At 47.4% G+C, this 19226-nt stretch overlaps 2 protein-coding genes across 2 annotated transcripts; both read right to left on the reverse strand.

The window, feature by feature from the left end:
• LOC125946776 (leukocyte elastase inhibitor A-like) lies at positions 1-10736 on the reverse strand. The gene is given in 3 exon segments (XM_049670773.1): positions 1-969; positions 971-1699; positions 9207-10736. Coding segments are annotated over 2 exon segments (1131 nt in total). The 5' UTR covers positions 1688-1699; positions 9207-10736; the 3' UTR covers positions 1-555.
• A 147-nt stretch (positions 10737-10883) lies between these two features.
• On the reverse strand, positions 10884-15806 carry LOC119458128 (leukocyte elastase inhibitor A). The gene is made up of 2 exons (XM_037719950.2): positions 15410-15806; positions 10884-12448 (listed from the first exon to the last, which is right to left on the reverse strand). Exons 1-2 carry the CDS (start codon positions 15440-15442, stop codon positions 11297-11299), a joined length of 1185 nt encoding a protein of 394 aa, XP_037575878.1. The 5' UTR covers positions 15443-15806; the 3' UTR covers positions 10884-11296.
• Between the last annotated feature and the right edge of the window lie 3420 nt (positions 15807-19226).

The following is a 19226-nucleotide window of genomic DNA, read 5'->3' on the forward strand; positions in this document are numbered from 1 at the left end:
CTGACATTACATAAAACGAACACACAATTGTTTTGCATATTTATTTTGGATTGTGAACGTCATTGAAGTTTTACAGGAGAAAAGCTGGGCTCACTTCAATTCTATTATCCACTGACAACTGTCGTCTGTGAAACAATCGAGAGGCCGACGCTTTCAAACGCACCTGAATGATAGCAAATGGCGCCAAAAATAATACCTCAAGAAATATCAATTGGCACAGCATATTTATTACTACTTTATATCCGTGTTCTTTTCGAACGTGTACGATGAATGACGAACACAAGCAGCAACATCATCGCACTACACGAATAAAAGCAGGCATCGGAAAATAAAGACAGTAATGCGCCGCTCCGAGACATCAAGGAATAGAATAAAAACACATTCAAAAGTATGGCGTATCATTGTAGTAGCTCTGGCCGTAAAATCAGCAGTAGGGTACATAATTCACAACACCGACCGACCTTTGAAGCGTCATATAAGGTGTCCTTCCAGTGGTGCTTATATAATTATTAAGCCGTTCCACGTATCATTACCGCACCATTTTCTACGAGCCCCTCACAGTTGACGAACGGATCCCATGAAAAGCACAAGTTCTGGATCATGGCTGCGAATTAGGAACATGAAGGGGTGGTCGACAACAAATTTTGTTTCCTCTAACTGCAAACAGCATAACATCACACGAACAGCGGTTGCAGCTGCTGCCTCCGTGCCTTCTTCGTTGACTTCCACGAAAGCCTTGTGCACCACTTCGGACGCAGAGAGATTTCCCTTCGCACTGATACCCGAGAGGTCCGCAACAGGAGCGAAGAAATCTTCGATGCCCATTGCACTCAGCGTTTGCTTCAAATTTACGGTCTGCTCCAACTTGAACTTAGGAAGGTATAGCTTGACGTCTGAATGCTCCCATAAGCCCTTTAAAAGCTCTGAAATTTTCTCGGCGCTTAAAGACTCCTCGAGATTGGACAGGCCCTTCCACTGTGTCAGGTAGCAGCACGACCATGGAAGTCTTTCCGCCGCGGTACGGTATCTCCAAAGCAGTCACCCCGAGTTCGTCACTGCGACTCATTTTGTAATCGTTTTCCTGATACATCATGTCCACCTCCTTCTTGTTCTTCTTGTCTAAGTGGAAACTGGAACGGTACGTAGAGTTGGGATCAAACTGCGAGTTCCAAAGGCCCTTGAAATAGATGGCATTAACTACGATCAAAGTGGTCAAGGAGTCCAAGCATCCGGATGGAAGAAGGTCTTTGATCTTCGATTCCGTGGCTTGCTCGACCCAGGCGTTAACCTGCTGCCTAACGGTTTCGAAGTTTGTTTTGAAGTCGACCGATTCAATCGTGGCGCTGTAGGAGTCCCGAAGTAGGGCGAGGTAGCTGTCCAGGACCGGAAACGTCTGCTCCGAGTACATCCGGTTGGCCACGTGCAGCTTCACGTCTGGGGCGAAGCCTGTAAGCTCAGAGATGAAGCTGGAGAAGTGTTTGTGGACCTCCTCGCTGTTGACGTGTAGGACATCGGCGAGCTGCTTGGCGGTGGTGTTCCGTGCTCCCGCCAGGGCCATCGAAAGAGCAGCGGAGATGCTGAATGGGGAGTAGAATATGTTCCCACTTGAGCCGCTCTCACGAGTCAGCTGCTTGTACAAGTCAATGGCGAAGTGGAGGAGCGAATCCCCGAGAGGATTTGTGGCCATTGTTTCCGACACCTGCAAAAAAAAACGAAAAAAAACGGAAAAAAGTAAATGCGACCGCAGTGTGATATGTGCGAAAATGCAAGAACGGCTATTTAAGCAGATAATATTATTCGCCAGACTCTGACCAAGAGCTTAGTCATGCATGCGTTTAATTAATGCACGTGCGCATAATGAGACAGTTTAGGTTTTCGTTTCGCATTGTGATTGAAATCAGTGTCGAATCAGGTTGCCAAAGCGGGCCACATTGCAGTAGATGCTGTCATTTACTGGGGCCCGAACTTCTTCTTAAATCTCGGCAAATGAGGTAAAGATTGCTCTTGCTATTCTCGTAAACATCAATCTCCATTTACACTGTCACTTCTTAGCCTCCCCCGACTTTACCCTTCATGTTCCGGCCATCCCCTTCCTTATTTTGACGAACATGTCATCCTTACTGAATAAATTCGTTTATTCAGTTATTTATTTTGATTTTGACGCTTATTAACTGCGATAGTATGGGAAGTTTGGCTATAGAAGAGCCCGATATGCGGAAATCGTATCTAGAGATAATTAAACAAAAGCAAGAGACATTAGCTATTGTTTCGGATCTGAACTACTTTGCTTCGACAGCAGCATTCTGTAACAATGGAGGCCGCCATGTTGTTTGCTTACTGGCTTGCGTATTCTTGAAATAATTGCGCTCACTTAGTTGCGGGGAAATGGCCAAGAATTACGGAGTGGTGGGAATAGGGGGGGGGGGGGGTGCTGAAAAATAATCCATGATTGCAAGTAAGTATACTTGGCGCGCACGGTAAACCCGCATCTTCCTGCAGATGCTGCTCAAAAAGGTTCTCGTTTTGCAGCCACTGTGACTCGTTTAGAAGACTCTGGATGGTGATTATCCCCCCCTTGGGGGTCGTAACTTCTATGACAACGGATGTCACTAGCGAAGTCATGCAATGCCATGTATGAGATTTATGCGAAGGAAATATTTTTTAACAGCGAAGCTGTTTAAGCCAGCCGTAAAATGTGCGAGTTTCACGAAACTATCATAATCAGCATTAGCTCGAGCGTCGTCTTCTTCCGCACGCCTTCTACTCCGACCCAGAGGTCCAAGATTCTAATAGCTTGGGGCTCTAGGTGTGTGTTCGGGGTAGTGTTGTCGTCGTGATCGTTGCGGCGCTCGAACTCGTGCTCGGCACGCGCTCGTGCCACTGCTCCCACGTTCGTTGTCGTCGTCTGCTTCCACAGCTGGCTGCGTGACCACTTATGACTCCAGCGTGCAATTTCATTTCTCTTCTGTCGTCGTCATAGAGTTTCTCACTATATTAGGTGTTATAGTGAGAAACTCTATGGTCGTCGTAATGGGGAGGCCAAGCTTGCACAAGGCCACGCAAAGCTCGAGTCACAACGAAGCTGGCCGATCGATTGTGTCTCCTCGTAGTAGCTAAGTTGAACTTGGCTATGTCGAGGTTGAACTTGGTTGAACGAGGTTGAACTTGGTAGCAGCTTGGTTCGACTTTGGCTATGCCTGAGTTGAGCTTGGTTATGCCAGGTATCTCTTAGGTTATGACGCAATCGATCGGCCAGCTTCGCTGTGTCTCGAGCTTTGCGCGGCTTAGTGCAAGCTTTGCCTTTTTTTTTGCTCTCCATTTACAGTGCTGATATAAGGGGTGATATCAACTCGACCGGGTGAGGGGGGTCGTCACCGCAGGAATCAGGAGACGACGATGAAGGCGGGCATCGTGATGATCAAAAATAGAAAAGATTGTATTCACTTCATTGGTACGTGGTTTTGACTCTATCCGAGTCTCGAACGGTTCTGTCTAACACGGGGGCCAGGACGGCCTTAAATCCCCTCGTGGTGGCCGATGTCTCCTTCGGGGAAGTCCTCTCTCCGGTGGTCAAGTTGACGACCTCCTCTCCCTCGGGTCCTCCTTCTTGGTAGCTCACCGTTTTCGTCTGCTCAGGTCGTAGAGGTGAGACGCTTTCTCGGGGATGAAGGGGATTATCTCGTCACGGGGAAAAGCGCTTGGGCTTGCTTCCCACATTTGAGAGATACAGTTTCCAGGAAGATCATAACCTGCCGATGTCTCCTTCGGGGAACGTGTGGAAGTGTCAGTCCTTTGTCGGGCGGTCAAGTTGACGACCTCCTCCCCCTCAGGTCCTCTTCTTTGGTAGCTCGCCCTTTGCGTCTACTCAGGTCGTAGAGGTGTGACGCTTCCTCGGGGATGAAAGAGGATTATCTCGTCACGGGAAAGGCGCTCGGGCTTGTTTCCCACATTTGAGAGGTGCAGTTCCAAGCCGATCATAACAGGGGCACTTGACCGCTGTCTATAACGTGAGGTACAATGTGTTAAAAACGATTTCGTGGCTCTGCGCAGCTCCGACCTCGGCGACCAACTCTGGGCTGTCCAGCAGGCCCGCGAGGCGGCGCTGAGACAAGATCTCGACGTCCCGTCGTGGGAGACCTGAGCCCGGGTCGTCAAAACTGCAGGACAATTCAATAAAATTATTACCATCCATCCATTTCGTGGGCCGTTGCGACGTGGTTGGTAAGTGATGCTGTCGATGCCTTCGAAGATGTCTTCCGCCAACCGCCTGATTCTTGCCGCATCTTCCATTCTGGGCATGCGCCATGTTTGAGGCTCATCATCATCATTATTATATTTACGCTTCATTCGCTTTGACAACGCAGTTTTCACGACTATAGCAACGAATTGCACACCAATACGTCGCGCTCTTCTCGACAACCATTTCTATGGGATGCACACATCATACGCCTCCGCTACTGTACAGTTGGTTGTGGCCTCCGAAACACGTGCGCAAACTCCTACATTCTCAGAGCCTGTGTCGAGTGCAAAACCTTACAGAAGTTACCAAAGGTGACCGTGCAGTAGTGAGCCCGTTCTGCTCCAAATAACGCGTTGCTACAGTGACGTAACTACGTATTCTTCTGGCGGTGGTAGGCAAAGTTTTGTTTTAAGCACTTCTTTGGCTCCCCCCGTGTGTTTGACCCACGTTCGTAACACGTGATGTTCCAACGACTCGAGTGTTCCACCGAGTTGAATTTCATGCGCTGTTATAATGGCAGATCTAGGAGGAGGAGGATGAATAGAATAGACGAAAAGACAGGGAGGTTAGCCAGTTGTCAGACCGGCTGGCTACCCTGTGCTGGAGAAAGGGCGTAAGGGGAATAAAATATAATGAAAAAAAAAGATGTTACAAAAAAGGATAGAAGAGCAAAAAAATCCAATTAGTGGTAAATAGGCTTCACAAATGCCCTTAGTCGGAGGAAAAGGGTCCTGGGAGACTGGCCGAGACCGACCTCAGCCCAGAAGGCCTTGAGAGCGTTGTTGCGCTTCTTTCGGAGAACTGGTCTTAAAGACAGACCATAAGCATGCAGGGTCATATGGCAGATCTATCTGTTTAGAAGAATCTATGAGCTGACCATTATGCAAGTGGTATGTCGTGATTTTTTGTTGGGTTATGCAGACCAGATTTGCACTCACTGCCACAACTATATGGGTCTAAATGCCGCACCATGTAAGGCGTTTTGCTGAAGCTTGAATCATCGGCAGCGAGAGCAGTGGACGAAGCATTTTAATGCGAATAGCATTCCTTGCCGTTTTGATCTCTATCTATTTATCAGTGTATACTCTTACGCCGACCCAGTGGCCCGGGTTGTCTACCTGCTTGGGCCATTAGGTATGTGCTCCTGGTCGGGATGCCGTCGTGCTCGCCTCATTGTAGTCATTCCAGCTTCGTGATATCTTACTCTCGTCACGTTGCTGTCTTCATGCCGTAATGACGTCGTCACGCTGTCACTTTTTTTTTTCGTTTTCGTCGTTTCATTAACGTCATCTCATTGTCGCCATACCGCCTTCGTCGCTCAATCGAAGTCAATGTTTCTTCGTTATTGTAATCATACTGTAATTCCATCGTGATTGTGACGCCCTTGTCATGCCGTGGTCGTCAGACAGTCGCTACCGTGCTTCCATTGTGAGGCGGTCGTCGTAAAGCCATCGTGGTCGTGTCATCATCATCATTCCGGCTTCGTCATCCGACTCTCATCATGCCGTCGTCATACAGGTTTCGTGATACAGTCGTCCTCACGGCATTCTCATCACACACTCATAGTTATCCCATACTGCTCGTGCCGATCTCATGTAGTCATCGTCGTCATGCAATGATCGTCGTCATACCGTCGTCGGCACGCCATCGGCGTCATAAATCGTCATCGTCACGTGGTCGTCGTTATACCATCGTAATAATTTGGGAATCAGTATTTCATTGCCGTGGTCGTAATGCCGTCATGATGCCGTTCGCATCTAATTGTTTTCTATTCATTGTAACTTGTTCCCTACGAATTGTATTTCTTGACGCGTTTTTTTTTCTTTTTTCCCCTTTTTGTTTGTTTACCCTCTTCTTGGAGCTCTAATACTCTTATGTACCCACTAATGATAGGAGGTCCCCTGGCAATTTCTCATCTTCTTTCTGGGGTTTTACGTGCCAAAACCAGTTCTGATTATGAGGCACGCCGTAGCGCAGCGCCTTAGCTGAATGAGCCACCGCGGCGGGTGGAAATTTCTCACTCTGGGACCTGCTGATGCTGTATATAATATGTAAGCCCGTTTTTTGTACATGCAATAAGAAACAATAAACTTGAACTTCCTTCTTGAACTTTCATGCCATCGTCGTTATACGCCTTTGGCGTTCGATCGATGTATTTTCTTCTTCGTCATTCCATCGCCACCGCGTTGGCGTGATGCAGTCGTCGTTATGCCTCCATGCTCATGGGCGATCTTCAGCAATTAAGAAAGTTCAATAGAAAAGTGGGACGATGTAGAAGTTTGTGTCAGGTAGCCGAAGCAACGAAAGTGTCTCAATCACCACTACACGTGCTTAACAAACGAGACTTCAAGAATATGGTCTGCCGCTAGATTGCCTAATTACTATTCGCATTACCGTTGACAGACATAATGGGATGAATTCTGCCGTAATTTTGTGTCTTCACTGAGGTTGAGCAGGTGGCCTGAAGAGAGCACAAGAACGTCTGAAGGTGTGCCACTAGACTAGTACTGCTACAGACCGAATGGAATGCGGAATCAAATAGTGCCAGGAGGCAATTGAATGGAATGCTTTTCGAATAAGAACGTTGTTCTTACCTAGAATGTAAAGCGACGTTCATGCAACACTCTACCAACGTTAAGAAGTTTCTGTTATAACCTTGCACGTTACGAAGCGTTATTTATTAGAAGTCCAAGTGAAACACTCGGAACAAATACGCAGTTGGTTCGCATACCCTTGATTCTTCAGAGAGTGCGAATGATCGCGGTTCAGAAGGAAACATCTAGCTCCCTGAGCGATCTATATGGGCGTCTTGCGCTGGAGTTTGAGGTATAGTAGCGGCACCTGGTGGCGGCGAAAAACGACATCTTGGTAGTACCAGCTTGGATACTATTGAGCCCTGGCTGTGGCGAAGCACGTTTCTAGCCCGCGTTTTGCGTCGATTCGCACTTTTTTCTGCCCTGTTTCGAGTGCGAAAGGGCTCATCACTTCTCACAGACCATGGCGACCAGGCTGCGAGCTGGCCGCAGCCTATAGTTATACGAAAACGGACTCTCCGTGTGCCGTGGGACGTAATGCTGGAAGCAGAAGACATCGGCGACGCCGATCGGGAGAGACCGAGCTTAGCCTCGAAAAAGCGTCACCGTCATTACTGCTGCGTCGTGGGCTGCCATGAACAAGAAGGCCTGAATCATAACATCTGATTCTACCGTTTTCCTTCAAGGCCTCACGAAGTGGAGCGTCGGGCGCGCTGGGTAAGCAAAATGGAAGACCGATATAGCAGCAGACATGGCTGGTGATTCACGATTCGAGACCCGGCCACAGCGACAATTAACAATTCGACCGATGCGATGTGGTGAAGTGACCAGGTGTGTGCAAATGACCACAAATGGTCGGGCTGATTCGGTGACAATTCACTACCCCACTACGAGCAGCACAGGTTAGAGAGTTGAATATGCTCATCCTTGACCTCAAGCCAGCACGTTGAGGCAGCACAGCAAGGTAGTATTGATTACAGCACATCGATGTTCGAGCGCTGTCATTAAAAGCTACATCAAGCGAGCAGTGCACGAGCTCGCGTTGCAGCGCGATTCGCACGCACGTACGTTAGTGCGAGCTTATATGCATTGCATCAGTTATTTATCAATTGCTAAAGGGACAGATGGCCGCTACTGCAGCGCAGGCATAATAACTTGTCTAGCGGCATGCAGTCAACAAAGATTGCAGGAGACCCGCCGTTTCGCGGCATGTCGAAAGACCGCTGCCATCGCGGCGCGTACCGTCGTGCGCTCGAGCAGTTCCGTACACATGTCTGCTTATCGCTGCGGTTAATTCATTTATAGAAAGCATTTCCTCGCGTTTGTGCGCCTGTATCTAGCAGTGTGCAAACCTTACCTGAAGTTCAACTTCGCACGCGCGTGACTCGCTTCACTTGCGATTGACACCGCGCTAAAACTTCGCCGCTTATTTTTTGAACGGCGTACACATATTCGGCGTTGCATAATTTCTTGCCTTTATGCAGCATGCCACCCATGGAAAAATCTTCGGCACCCGATATTCGCTGCAAGCCCTGGTACAACACAACCAAAAGTGGCGGGTCCATATTGTAAACGTGCTTCCCGAAGTAGACGACCGAGCTTGGTACTACCCAGTTTCGGATTGAGGGCGCTTTTTAGCACCATTTTTGCAGCGCCCCCTGGGCAACGCAAGAGCCCCATAGTGCACTCGAATACGAAACTTTGCGTGTTTCATCCTAATATAGCCACCGGGGCTATATAGAATGATCGCAATTTTGCTCCGAGTTTGTTTGGTCAGGCACACTTGATCAATCAAACAATTCTAAATGCATTACAAAAATTTAAATTTACGAATACTGACTATTCAACTCGAAGAGCGAATAGTCAGTAGGACGTTATTCGACGTGTTGTTTGAAACCTTCAATTTCGCACACTTCTATAACGTAACGTCGATAACGACACCAGTCATCATCAGCGTAACGGAATGAACAGAATAGACGATCAAAGCAAACCTGGATTTCAAGCTCCTAATTGGTGTAATTGCTGCCGCAAACAAAAAGAAAAAAATGACAAACAGAGGGAACCACACACACACACACACACACACACACACACACACACACACACACACACACACACACACACACACACACACACACACACCACACACACACACACACCACACCACACACACACACACACACACACACACACACACACACACACACACGCACACACGCACACACGCACACACGCGCACACGCACACACGCGCACACGCACACACGCGCACACGCGCACACACACACACACACACACACACACACACACACACACACACACACACACACACACACGCACGCACGCACGCACACTAAGCGAGCAGACAACATGGATTGCTTCACCTAATTGTACTGCAAATGTAGCCGGTATAACGCGACAAGGTACGCCTACCTTTCCGTATTCCCTCGAACACCGACAGGTCAGTTCTAGAAGAATGCCACGTGAGTCAGGAAGACGTAATAAGCGAAACACGCGCGCACCTCTCAAATACTTCCTGTGCGACACTGAGTAGTGCACAACGTACACGTTGAACACGAAACCGAAAGCTGAAAAGCTCGATGCACCGGCCGAGTCTTTCAAGCAGTGCTGTTATCACAAGCAGGCGTTTACCAGGAAATGGAAATGACGCAGGGCTGGTGTTCGTTGAGTTTATCACTGTGCCTCGTCGCAGCGGGCTTGCCGTCGTAGGATATTTTCCCGATCACATAGCCACGATCACGTCACATTTGTATTGCAAAAATGCAGCGATTCACGACAAGGCCAGAGTAGGCAGAAAGGCTCGGCCGGGCAGACGCGCTGCGGCCCGCATGGAAGAACAATGAAAACACTGCTGACGCCCCTTAGGGACGGGAGGTACCCAAGACGAGCACCGAAGACTCCCTGACGCCAGAGTTCCCTAGCAACAATCTGGCTTCCCCGTTCGCCGTCATCGCTCCCGAAAGTTCCCCAGTAATTCCAATTTTTCGCAGGCGCGTGTCATGAACACCGTAAAAGATCCATGCCATTGCGCTAGCTCTCACAGTTTCTCGGCGATGGCTATGCCATTGTGCGAACAAACACTGCCGTGTAACGAAATCAGGCAGAAACCTCGGCTATAATAAAAGTGGAAGTGATGCGTTTTCTTAAATGTAACTTATTAATAATGTAATAATGTAAAAATATTAATGTAAGCTCATTACAGTGATATTAAGAATGAGACACCAAAAAAGCAACGAAGTGACCTTGAATAGAGGCCTTTGTGTGTAGCTTCTATGCGTACGATGTGGTGCCTTGCCACTTCTTTCGTTATTTTTTAGGCGCATTGAACAGGAGAAATAGTTATATCACTATAACACAAATTCGCATCAACTTCTGCAAAGTGATTATGAGATTCGTCTGCAGAGACAAAAGTCTAAGACATTCCTGACTGTGCATCAATCAGAACGCTCGTAGCAACTGCTACTTTTGAGTAAGCGCTCATTACTGAGTTAAGTTTGAGATTTTTTGCGTCATTAATGGCGTCAGCTAGGCGGCACAAAATGAATGAAACTCCTAATTGATTTTATATGTCGCGTTGATCAACACTATGACTTAGTCGACGTGCCATTATCTGACCGAGCCGTAAGATTGTGCTCCGTTTCAAAAAAACTGTGTAGGCTCTAACTTATTCGGCGTGATGTTTTGAAACCAAGTTGCGAAATCGTGGGTGGGCTCATTGGCCGCGACGGCTATATCTTTGTAGAAAGTAGATGAAAATACTATATGTTATGCGTAGTTTTCTTAATAAATAAGTTCATTACTACTGCATTTCTTCCTTTGGAAACAGTGTACAGTTAGATGCGATGGTTCTCTTATCGAGACAATGGCACCAACATAACTTCATTACAGAAAAGAATAGATCGTTATCGTACCAAAAAATGAAGTTGAAAACATAATTTCAAACCTTAAGTATCAAAACATAAGCATCAAACATAAAGTTCAAAACTTAAGTTGAAAACATAAGTATGAAAACATAGGTTCCTTTGGGAAACAGCATACAGCTTTATGTGATGGCTTTGTTATTCAGGCAATGACACCAACAGAACTTCATTTCAGAAAATAACAGATCATTGTCTTATCAAAACATACAAGGGTTGCCCAAAAACGTACAAGGACAAGCTGACAATTGCCTCCAGAAAGAGTACACCACGCTCTCTCGCTTGAATAGCAGGGAAGAAGTTACCCAGAAGAGGACAGCAGGAGCTAATCACACAATCAGAAAAACAATGATAGGAGTGTAGTCTCGAATACTTGCAGATAGAAAAATATTAAAAACGACGGAAGATATTTAAGTGCATCCATATAACACACTCACTTCGACTTTAAAGCACATGAAAAATGTATAGTTCCATAATTTACAGCATTGTGTCTGCTATTGGGGTCGCGGACCTGTAACCTTGAAGTCATGTGATTCTTGTGTCACTGATGGGAAAGAGAGTTGTTTGCACCCTTTTACGATTTCCCTAGAGTCGACGAACGGATCCCATGAAGAGGACAATGTCTGGATCGCGGCTTCGTATGAGAAACATGAACGGGTGGTCAACGACAAATTTTGTCTCTATGAACCTTTGAGCGCTGCAGCCGAAGCCCATCACAACAGCGGTTGCTGCTGCGGCTTCCGTGCCTTCCTCGTTGACTTCCACGAACGCCTTGTGGACAACTTCGGTAGCCCAGAGGTTTCCGTCCGCACTGATACCGGTCAGGTCAGCAGCAGCCAGACTAAAGAGCTCTTCGATGCCCATTGCAGTTAGCGTTTGCTTCAGGTATATCGTCTGTTCAAACTTGAACTTGGGAAGGTATAGCTTGACGTCAGTACAATTATGTAGGTCCATCAAAACTTCTGCCACGTTCTCGGCACTCAAAGCCTCCTCGAGTTTGGACAGTCCATCGATTCTGTCAGGTAGTAGCACGACCATGGAAGTCTTGCCACCTCGGTACGGTATTTCCAGAGCTGTCACTTCTAGAGCCATGTTGTGCGCCATGTTGAAATCGGACTTCTGGTACATCATATCTACCGACGTCTTGCTGTTCGGGTTCAGGTGGAAATCTGAACGGCGCGTCCAGTTCACGTTGAACTGCGACTTCCAGAGGCCCTTAAAGTAGATGGCGTTCACCAAAATAAGGGTAGTCAAAGCGTCCACGCATCCTGGTGGAAGGAGGTCTCTGATCTTCGATTCTGTGACTTGATCGACCCAGCCGTTAACCTGGCGCCTAACATTCTCGAAGTTGTTTTTGAAATCGACGGATTCAATTGTGGCAGCGTAGCAGTCCCGAAGAAGGGTGATGTAGCTGTCTAGGACAGGAAACGTCTTCTCCGAGTACATCCGGTTGGCCACGTGCAGCTTTACGTCCGGGGCAAAGCCTGGAAGCTTAGAGATGAAGCTGGAGAAGTGCTCGTGAATCTCCTCGCTGTTGACGTGCAGGACATCGGCGAGCTGCTCGGCGGTGGTGTTCCGAGCTCCTGCTAGAGCCATAGAAAGAGCAGCGGAGATGCTGAATGGGGAGTAGAATATGTTTCCACTAGTGCCACTTTCTGAGAGAAGCTGTTTGTACAGGTCGACAGAAAACTGGAGGAGCGGGTATCCAAGCGGGTTGGTAGCCCTTGCGGCTTTCAACTGCGAAAACATTGGAAGCAAAGCGTTATGGCAAGGCAAGCAGCGACAACTATGTGAAGAAACATAATCGTTTGTGAATATGTCAATGAAATACACAGACCGTTTGCCTTTTAAGGAAGTACAATAATGTTTTATCTGAGCCCGTTTAGCCGTCACGTCTAATGGGGCGGTTACAGTTATGTTCGATTTACATATCAAGCTTTTCTGACAACTATAACTACATTATGCAGTATAACTAGCGTTAACAGATGGAACGCAAAGGAGAAGAAGGCGGCAGGACAAGCGCTGAATCGCAACTATAGTATTTATTATGATACTAAACGGAACCATATAGTGCTATTCGCTGTACGTAACTAGTAATAGTTGACCGTTGAGAAAGGTCACTTTGAAACAACATAATTATTTATTACGACATTACGACGCAGACCGTGAAAATATCGCACATGCAATGTGCGCCCCATTTTATATGGCGCTTTTAGCGGAGACAGGATTCGCAGGTGCTTGGGATACAATTTCGGAGGAAATTACAAAGACATTTACGTATTTACGCAGAAAATACAAAAAAATTCACTGTTATTTTGAGAGAGGATGCAGAGATGATTGCACTTGTTTCTCAGGTGGCACTGAATTGTGAGGTAAAATGCAGAAACTACAACGACGCATTCTATGTCACGTCGTCCCACCAAAATCTGCTGCCAAACGACGTGGACACTGGTTCGAAAAAAAGCTATTATAGTAAATTATTTAGGGCCCTATGATGTTGGACAGCTAATTTTCGAGGTTTTGAGTGCCTGGACCTTCATTAATGTAAAAAAAAATTAAAAGTCGTATATGTTATCTCAGTACTCCACAAAAAAAAAAAAAAAATCGGAAAAAACAAACAAACGAAACATCTGTGGCGATTTAGCGAAGAATGCGAGAGAAATGCGTTAGCATTACGTAAGTTGCACCTGTCTGAGGTCCTGTATCTATGATATACGTATATACAGGGTGTTTCAGCGAACACTTTCAAAAATTCTTGAAGGTTGCATGTTGCAGATAGCCCTATTCTAGTTAATGAGCTGGTCTACTCGAAGAGGCGGACATTACTAGCACAGAAAAATGAAAGTCATAATCGACTAATTAACAAAAATTCACTAAATAAGTTTCTAACTAATCACCTGATGGCCCATATTGCAATTTACAAATTGTAGCCGTCGGGTTAGCAAGGCGGATCCACTTGGAACGAATTCTCGGGATGACACCAGTTTCGAGATATTAATTCCCGAACTTTGCGGAGAAATGCATTGGCGTTCCAGTTAATTTTGTGCTTGAATGCATAAAACGACGTTTTGTGAAAAACTTAACTGGAACGCCAATGCATTTCTCCGCAAAGTTCGGGAATTAATATCTCGAAACTGGTGTCATCCCGAGAATGCGTTCCAAGTGGATCCGCCTTGCTAACCCGACGGCTACAATTTGTAAATTGCAATATGGGCCATCAGGTGATTAGTTAGGAACATAATTAGTGATTTTTTGTTAATTAGTCGATTATGCCTTTCATTTTCCTGTGCAAGTAATGTCCGCCTCTTCGAGTAGACCAGCTCATTAACTAGAATAGGGCTATCTGCCACAGGCAACCTCAAATAAATTTTGAAAGTGTTCGCTTTGAACACCATGTATACAGGGTGTTTCAGCGAACACTTTCAAAAATTTCTAAAGGTTGCCTGTGGCAGGTAGCCCAATTTTAGTTCATGAGCTGGTCTACTGCACGGCTACAACTTGTAAATTGCAATATGGGCCATCAGGTAATTAGTTAAAACCTTAATTAGCGATGTTTTGTTAATTATTTGATTATGCATTTCAATTTCTTGTGCAAGTAATGTCCGCCTTTTCGAGTAGACCTGCTCATAAATTAAATTGGACTATCTGCCACAGGCAACCTTAAATAAATTTTGAGCGTTCGCTGAAACACCCTATATATATATACAGTGTGTCGCAGCTATCATGCAGCACGATTAAAAAAAAAGAGGAACGGCGTTACGCGAAGCAAACCTAGTGCGTATTCTTTCCAGTACAGTGGAGTAGCCGCCAGTAATTTTTTCGTTACTGAGATTTAATTAGGTAATTGTAATTAATTATCTAACTCGAGAAGTACTGTCCTAATTATCAAAGTGTCAATCAGAAAATTGTAGAGCAACATGAAAAACTCACGATACAACTCTCTGTTGCTCAATACGTGCTACACAAATGCGTTTTTCTGAGTGTGAAAGAAGCTCGCGAATACACGCAGAATTGCCGCACGACTGGCCGCTCGAGGCACTTTGCGTGCATTTGCGGGCTTCTTTCAGCTCGGAAAAACCTTTTATGTAGCACGTATTAAGCAACAGAAAGTTGTATCGGTAGTTTTTCATGTTGCTCTACAACTTTCTCATTGACACTTTGATTATTTGGACAATACTTCCCGAGTTAGATAAGTAATAACAATGACCTAATTAAATCTCAGTAACGAAAAAATTACTGGCGCGGTAACTCCACTGCACTGGAAACAATACACACTAGGTTTACTTCGACTAACGCCGTTCCTCTTTTTTTTAATCGTGCTGCGTGATAGCTGGGACACCCTGTATATATATATATATATATATATATATATATATATGTGTGTGTGTGTGTGTGTGTGTGTGTGTGTGTGTGTGTGTGTGTGTGTGTGTGTTTCTACCACGTGTCCGGCTTCCCACACTTCACATACGCCTTTTAGCCCATTTGACACTCCTGCTGCGGGCCAAATGCCAAATGCCAGCAGTTGAAGTGAAATAGCGGCGACAAACACAAGTTAAGCGCGGTTCGTCAACATACACTTCGGACAGACTGTTTTTTTTGTTTTTTTTTTCTTGCGTAGCGTGCGTGCCTTTTATTGGCAACTGCAGTCGAGTTTACAGGAACAGCATAAACGTGGGAAATAAAGTGAAACACACTCACCTCCGCAAGTATTCTAGCCTTGTTGTTGAACATCCCGGCTTCAGACAGCAGTTGCCCCTAGCGCCGCCTTTCGATGCGCCCGCTGAGTGTCTCTCCGAAGTGGGAGAGACGTACTATCACGAGGAGTATCAAATGCTACCGCAGCAGCCGTCTGATAGAAAAGACAGAAACCGCCACAGCTCTGACTTTCACGAAGGTTATCGCTTGCCAAAGCGGTGGCTTCGTGAAATGCCGCAGCCTGTGCGTCGAGCGCCTAGTACTGTGTTGAAAGAAACGCAGACAGCTACGTAAACAACCGGACGATGGTAGAGAGGGATGGGGCGGGCCGCATCGGACGTTGCCTTTCGCTTGCAGCACGAGCAGCAAACGTGTGGCAACAACAGAGACGCTAGCGACATCCTTCGGGCACTGAAGGTACCCCCGAGACCAGTTCCCGAAACTCCCCGACGACAGACGTCGCTGGTTCCGCAAGTTCCCTAGCCGCTTTCAATTTCCCCTAAGCGCGCCATTTTCAAACGTCTGGTGGAATGACTTCAGCACTGAGAGAGAGAGAGAGAGAGAGAGAGAGAAAATAACATTTATTAGCCCCGAAGGAACTAAAGCCCAAGTCCGGGCCTCCTGGTAGGCTCATGCCTCCTGGCCCAGCACGTTCTTGACGTGCTGCACCAGAAGCGGCCACCATAGTTTTTCGAACCTTCGTGGGGGAGTGGTCCACTCCTCCCAGCTGCCAGGACACTGGTTGTGTGGTAATTTGGAAAGTATTCAGCACTGACGATGATAAAACTTACGTCGGGTCGCGCACCGGACTGGAGGGGGTGAATAGGTTGGGAAAACAGCAAATCGCAACACTGAATGCTCTTAGCCGAAATTGACGAAGTGTCAAGTAAATTCCTTTTAAGATCTTTCAGAGAGAGAGAGAGAGAGAGAGAGCGAGAAACGGTGGGAAAGGCTGGGAGGTTAACCTGCAAAGATTCTGCTTTGCTACCCTGAACTGGGGAAAGGCGAAATGGCCGGAAGGGATAACGGGGCAGAACACGGGGCTGCAAATTGCTTTTGTGTCTGCATGTCTAATCGGGACAAAATATATAATATTATTCATTTCAACATTTCTCAATCCTAGGCATTCGGTATTCACTGTTGGATAAGAGGTCCAGTTGAATTCAGGGTCATTACATCTTCACACCGCAAGCGCTATCGGCTGACCTCAGCATCACTACAGATAAGCGTGCTCGGCTGCGCACCACCGGAAGGAGCATCGTGGCTCATCGCGGCCCCTGTTGCATTGGACTGCCTCCCACAATTCATTTGTGCTAACCTCATGGCCCAGCCGCAACTTTAGAATATTATCCTCCGTTATTTTTTAAAAGTATACGTTATACCGATTGCCAGAATTAATCTCTAACTCTAATGCCAGAATTAATCTCTCTCTAGTGTTTGTGTGGACGTCAGCTGCCCGGGAGAAGGAAGGGAGGGGTGGGGGGCTCAGTGAGAAAATATTATAGTTGCAGTGCTTATAGCACTAACGAAACCAAGACGCAACACATTACCAGCCCGATAATGTTAAGCTTCAAAGGGGTTTATACAAGGTGTATATACGGGGTGCTCATATTGAAGTTTTACGGAATTTTTATATATCGCCTGTGGCAGGTAGCATAATTCTTATCATTGAGCTGGGTTATTCGATGAGGCGGACATTAGTAGCACGAGCAATCGAAACACATATTAGTTAATTACTTTACGACACATATTGAAATTTACCCATTGTAGCAGGTGAGCATGTCAGGCGAATCCACTTGGAATAGATTTCCAGAATGACACCAGTTTGGAGATATGCGCCATCAAACTCGCCGTAAAATTGCGCTGTTGTTCCACTTACTTTTTTACCGCGATGCTGTTTTACACATTTAAGCGCAAATGTAACTGGAACGCCCATGTATTTCGTTGCACACTGTTGCATTGGGCGGCCCGCCCGAGCCCGATCAAAACTTTTATGGCGAGAGCCGGGCCCGGCCCGGGCCCGGAAATATTCTACGTTACCCGCCCGGTCCGGCCCGCCACCCCTTTACCTGAAGCCCGAGCCCGGCCCGAGCCCGGCTCGAAACCGGCCCGAACCCGGCCCGAGACCGAAAAATACATGTTTTTCAGAGTTGAGAAGCCCAAGAATAACTCGCAGAAAGCCCGAGCCCGGCCCGGGCCCGCGTCAAAAAACCCGAGCCCGGCCCGGGCCCGGGTCAAAAAGCACACGCCGTGCCCGAGCCCGGCCCGAGCCTGTGAAAAAACAGCTCTACCCGGCCCGGCCCACGGGCCGGGCCGGGCCCGGACTTTCGGGTAAGCCCGAGCCCGTGCAGTGCTCTACTCGAAACTGGTGTCATCGTGGAAATTCATTTCAAGGGGATGCAAACTTACTCGTCTTGCAAACTCACCGGCTACAATTCGTAAATTGTAATATGTGTCGTAAAGTAATTAACTTTTCGAATAACCTTCGAATAACCAAGCTCAACGATAAGAATTATGATACCTGCCACAGGCGATTTTTAAAGATTCTGTAAAACTTAAAAAGTTGTCGCAGTTTCACCTGAAAGGCGAAGCATCAATTGCGATAGCAAACTTGTAGAGAGCTATACGGAGTAATGATACTAGCTTTATCAGCTGTATAAACTTGGACATGCAGCAGCATCGGCAACACGCAGAACTGTTGTCGACGCCATCGGCGTTTTGCCCGCGTTCGCTCAAAATGCGTGCGGCGTTGGTGACTGTTGCCGGAGCCTCTGATATAAATAGGCACTGCGTGCCGCAGCTAAACGTCGCCTCCCTTCCCTCCCCCTCCCCCACGGCCTCTCGCTCGTCGGAAGAAGGCGCGTTTGCTCTACATACATGGTGATTGTGAAGGAGAACAGAGACGCCTACTTCTGCAGCCCTTAAGCGAGCACGGCGCAGAACGCGCGTTTGTTCTCCGCCGTGCGTTCGCTCCCCGTGAAAGACGCGCCCCTCGCGCCCTTTCACTCGCACATACAGCGTTCGGGCGCAGCCCTTGAGGGAGCACGGCTCAGGTAAGTGGTTCTTGAGGGAAAGGGAAAGGTTGGCAGAAGATAGCGCCAACCTTTCCCTTTCCCTCAAGAACCACTTACCTGAGCCGTGCTCCCTCAAGGGCTGCAGAAGATAGCGTCAACCTTTCCCTTTCCCTCAAGAACCACTTATCATCGGCGACGATTTCTTCTCCAAATGACGTCATACGGAACCTCACGGCGACGGCGACGGCGACGGCAGAAATCTGCTTTTGAGTGTCCATATAATTGCTATCGCAATAAAATGCGTGCGGCGTTGGTGACTGTTGCCGGAGCCTCTGATATAAATAAGCACTTGGTGCCGCAGCCAAACGTCGCCTCCCTTCCCTGCCCCCCCCCCCTCCCCCACGGCCTTTCGTGCGTCAGAAGAAGGCGCGTTTGCACGCGCGTTTGTTCTCCGCCGTGCGTTCACTCCCCGTGAAAGCGCGCGTCCCTCGCGCCCTTTCACTCGCACATACAGCGTTCGGCGGCGCGCGGCGATTGGCGCTGAGCCGTGCTCCCTCAAGGGCTGCAGAAGATAGCGCCAACCTTTCCCTTTCCCTCAAGAACCACTTACCTACCGCGGCGACGATTTCATCTCCATTGACGTCATATGGAACCTCACGGCGACGGCGACGGCGACGGCAGAAATCTGCTTTGGAGCGTCCATATAATTGCTATCGCAATAAAATTAACACCCTGTATATTGATATATGTACTCACTGCGGCATTTTTCTTGAAGGTGCTCATTTTCATCCCCATTGTGTAACTAC

Source organism: Dermacentor silvarum, chromosome 7 (assembly GCF_013339745.2).
Source record: "Dermacentor silvarum isolate Dsil-2018 chromosome 7, BIME_Dsil_1.4, whole genome shotgun sequence".
Classification (NCBI taxonomy): Eukaryota; Metazoa; Arthropoda; class Arachnida; order Ixodida; family Ixodidae; genus Dermacentor; species Dermacentor silvarum.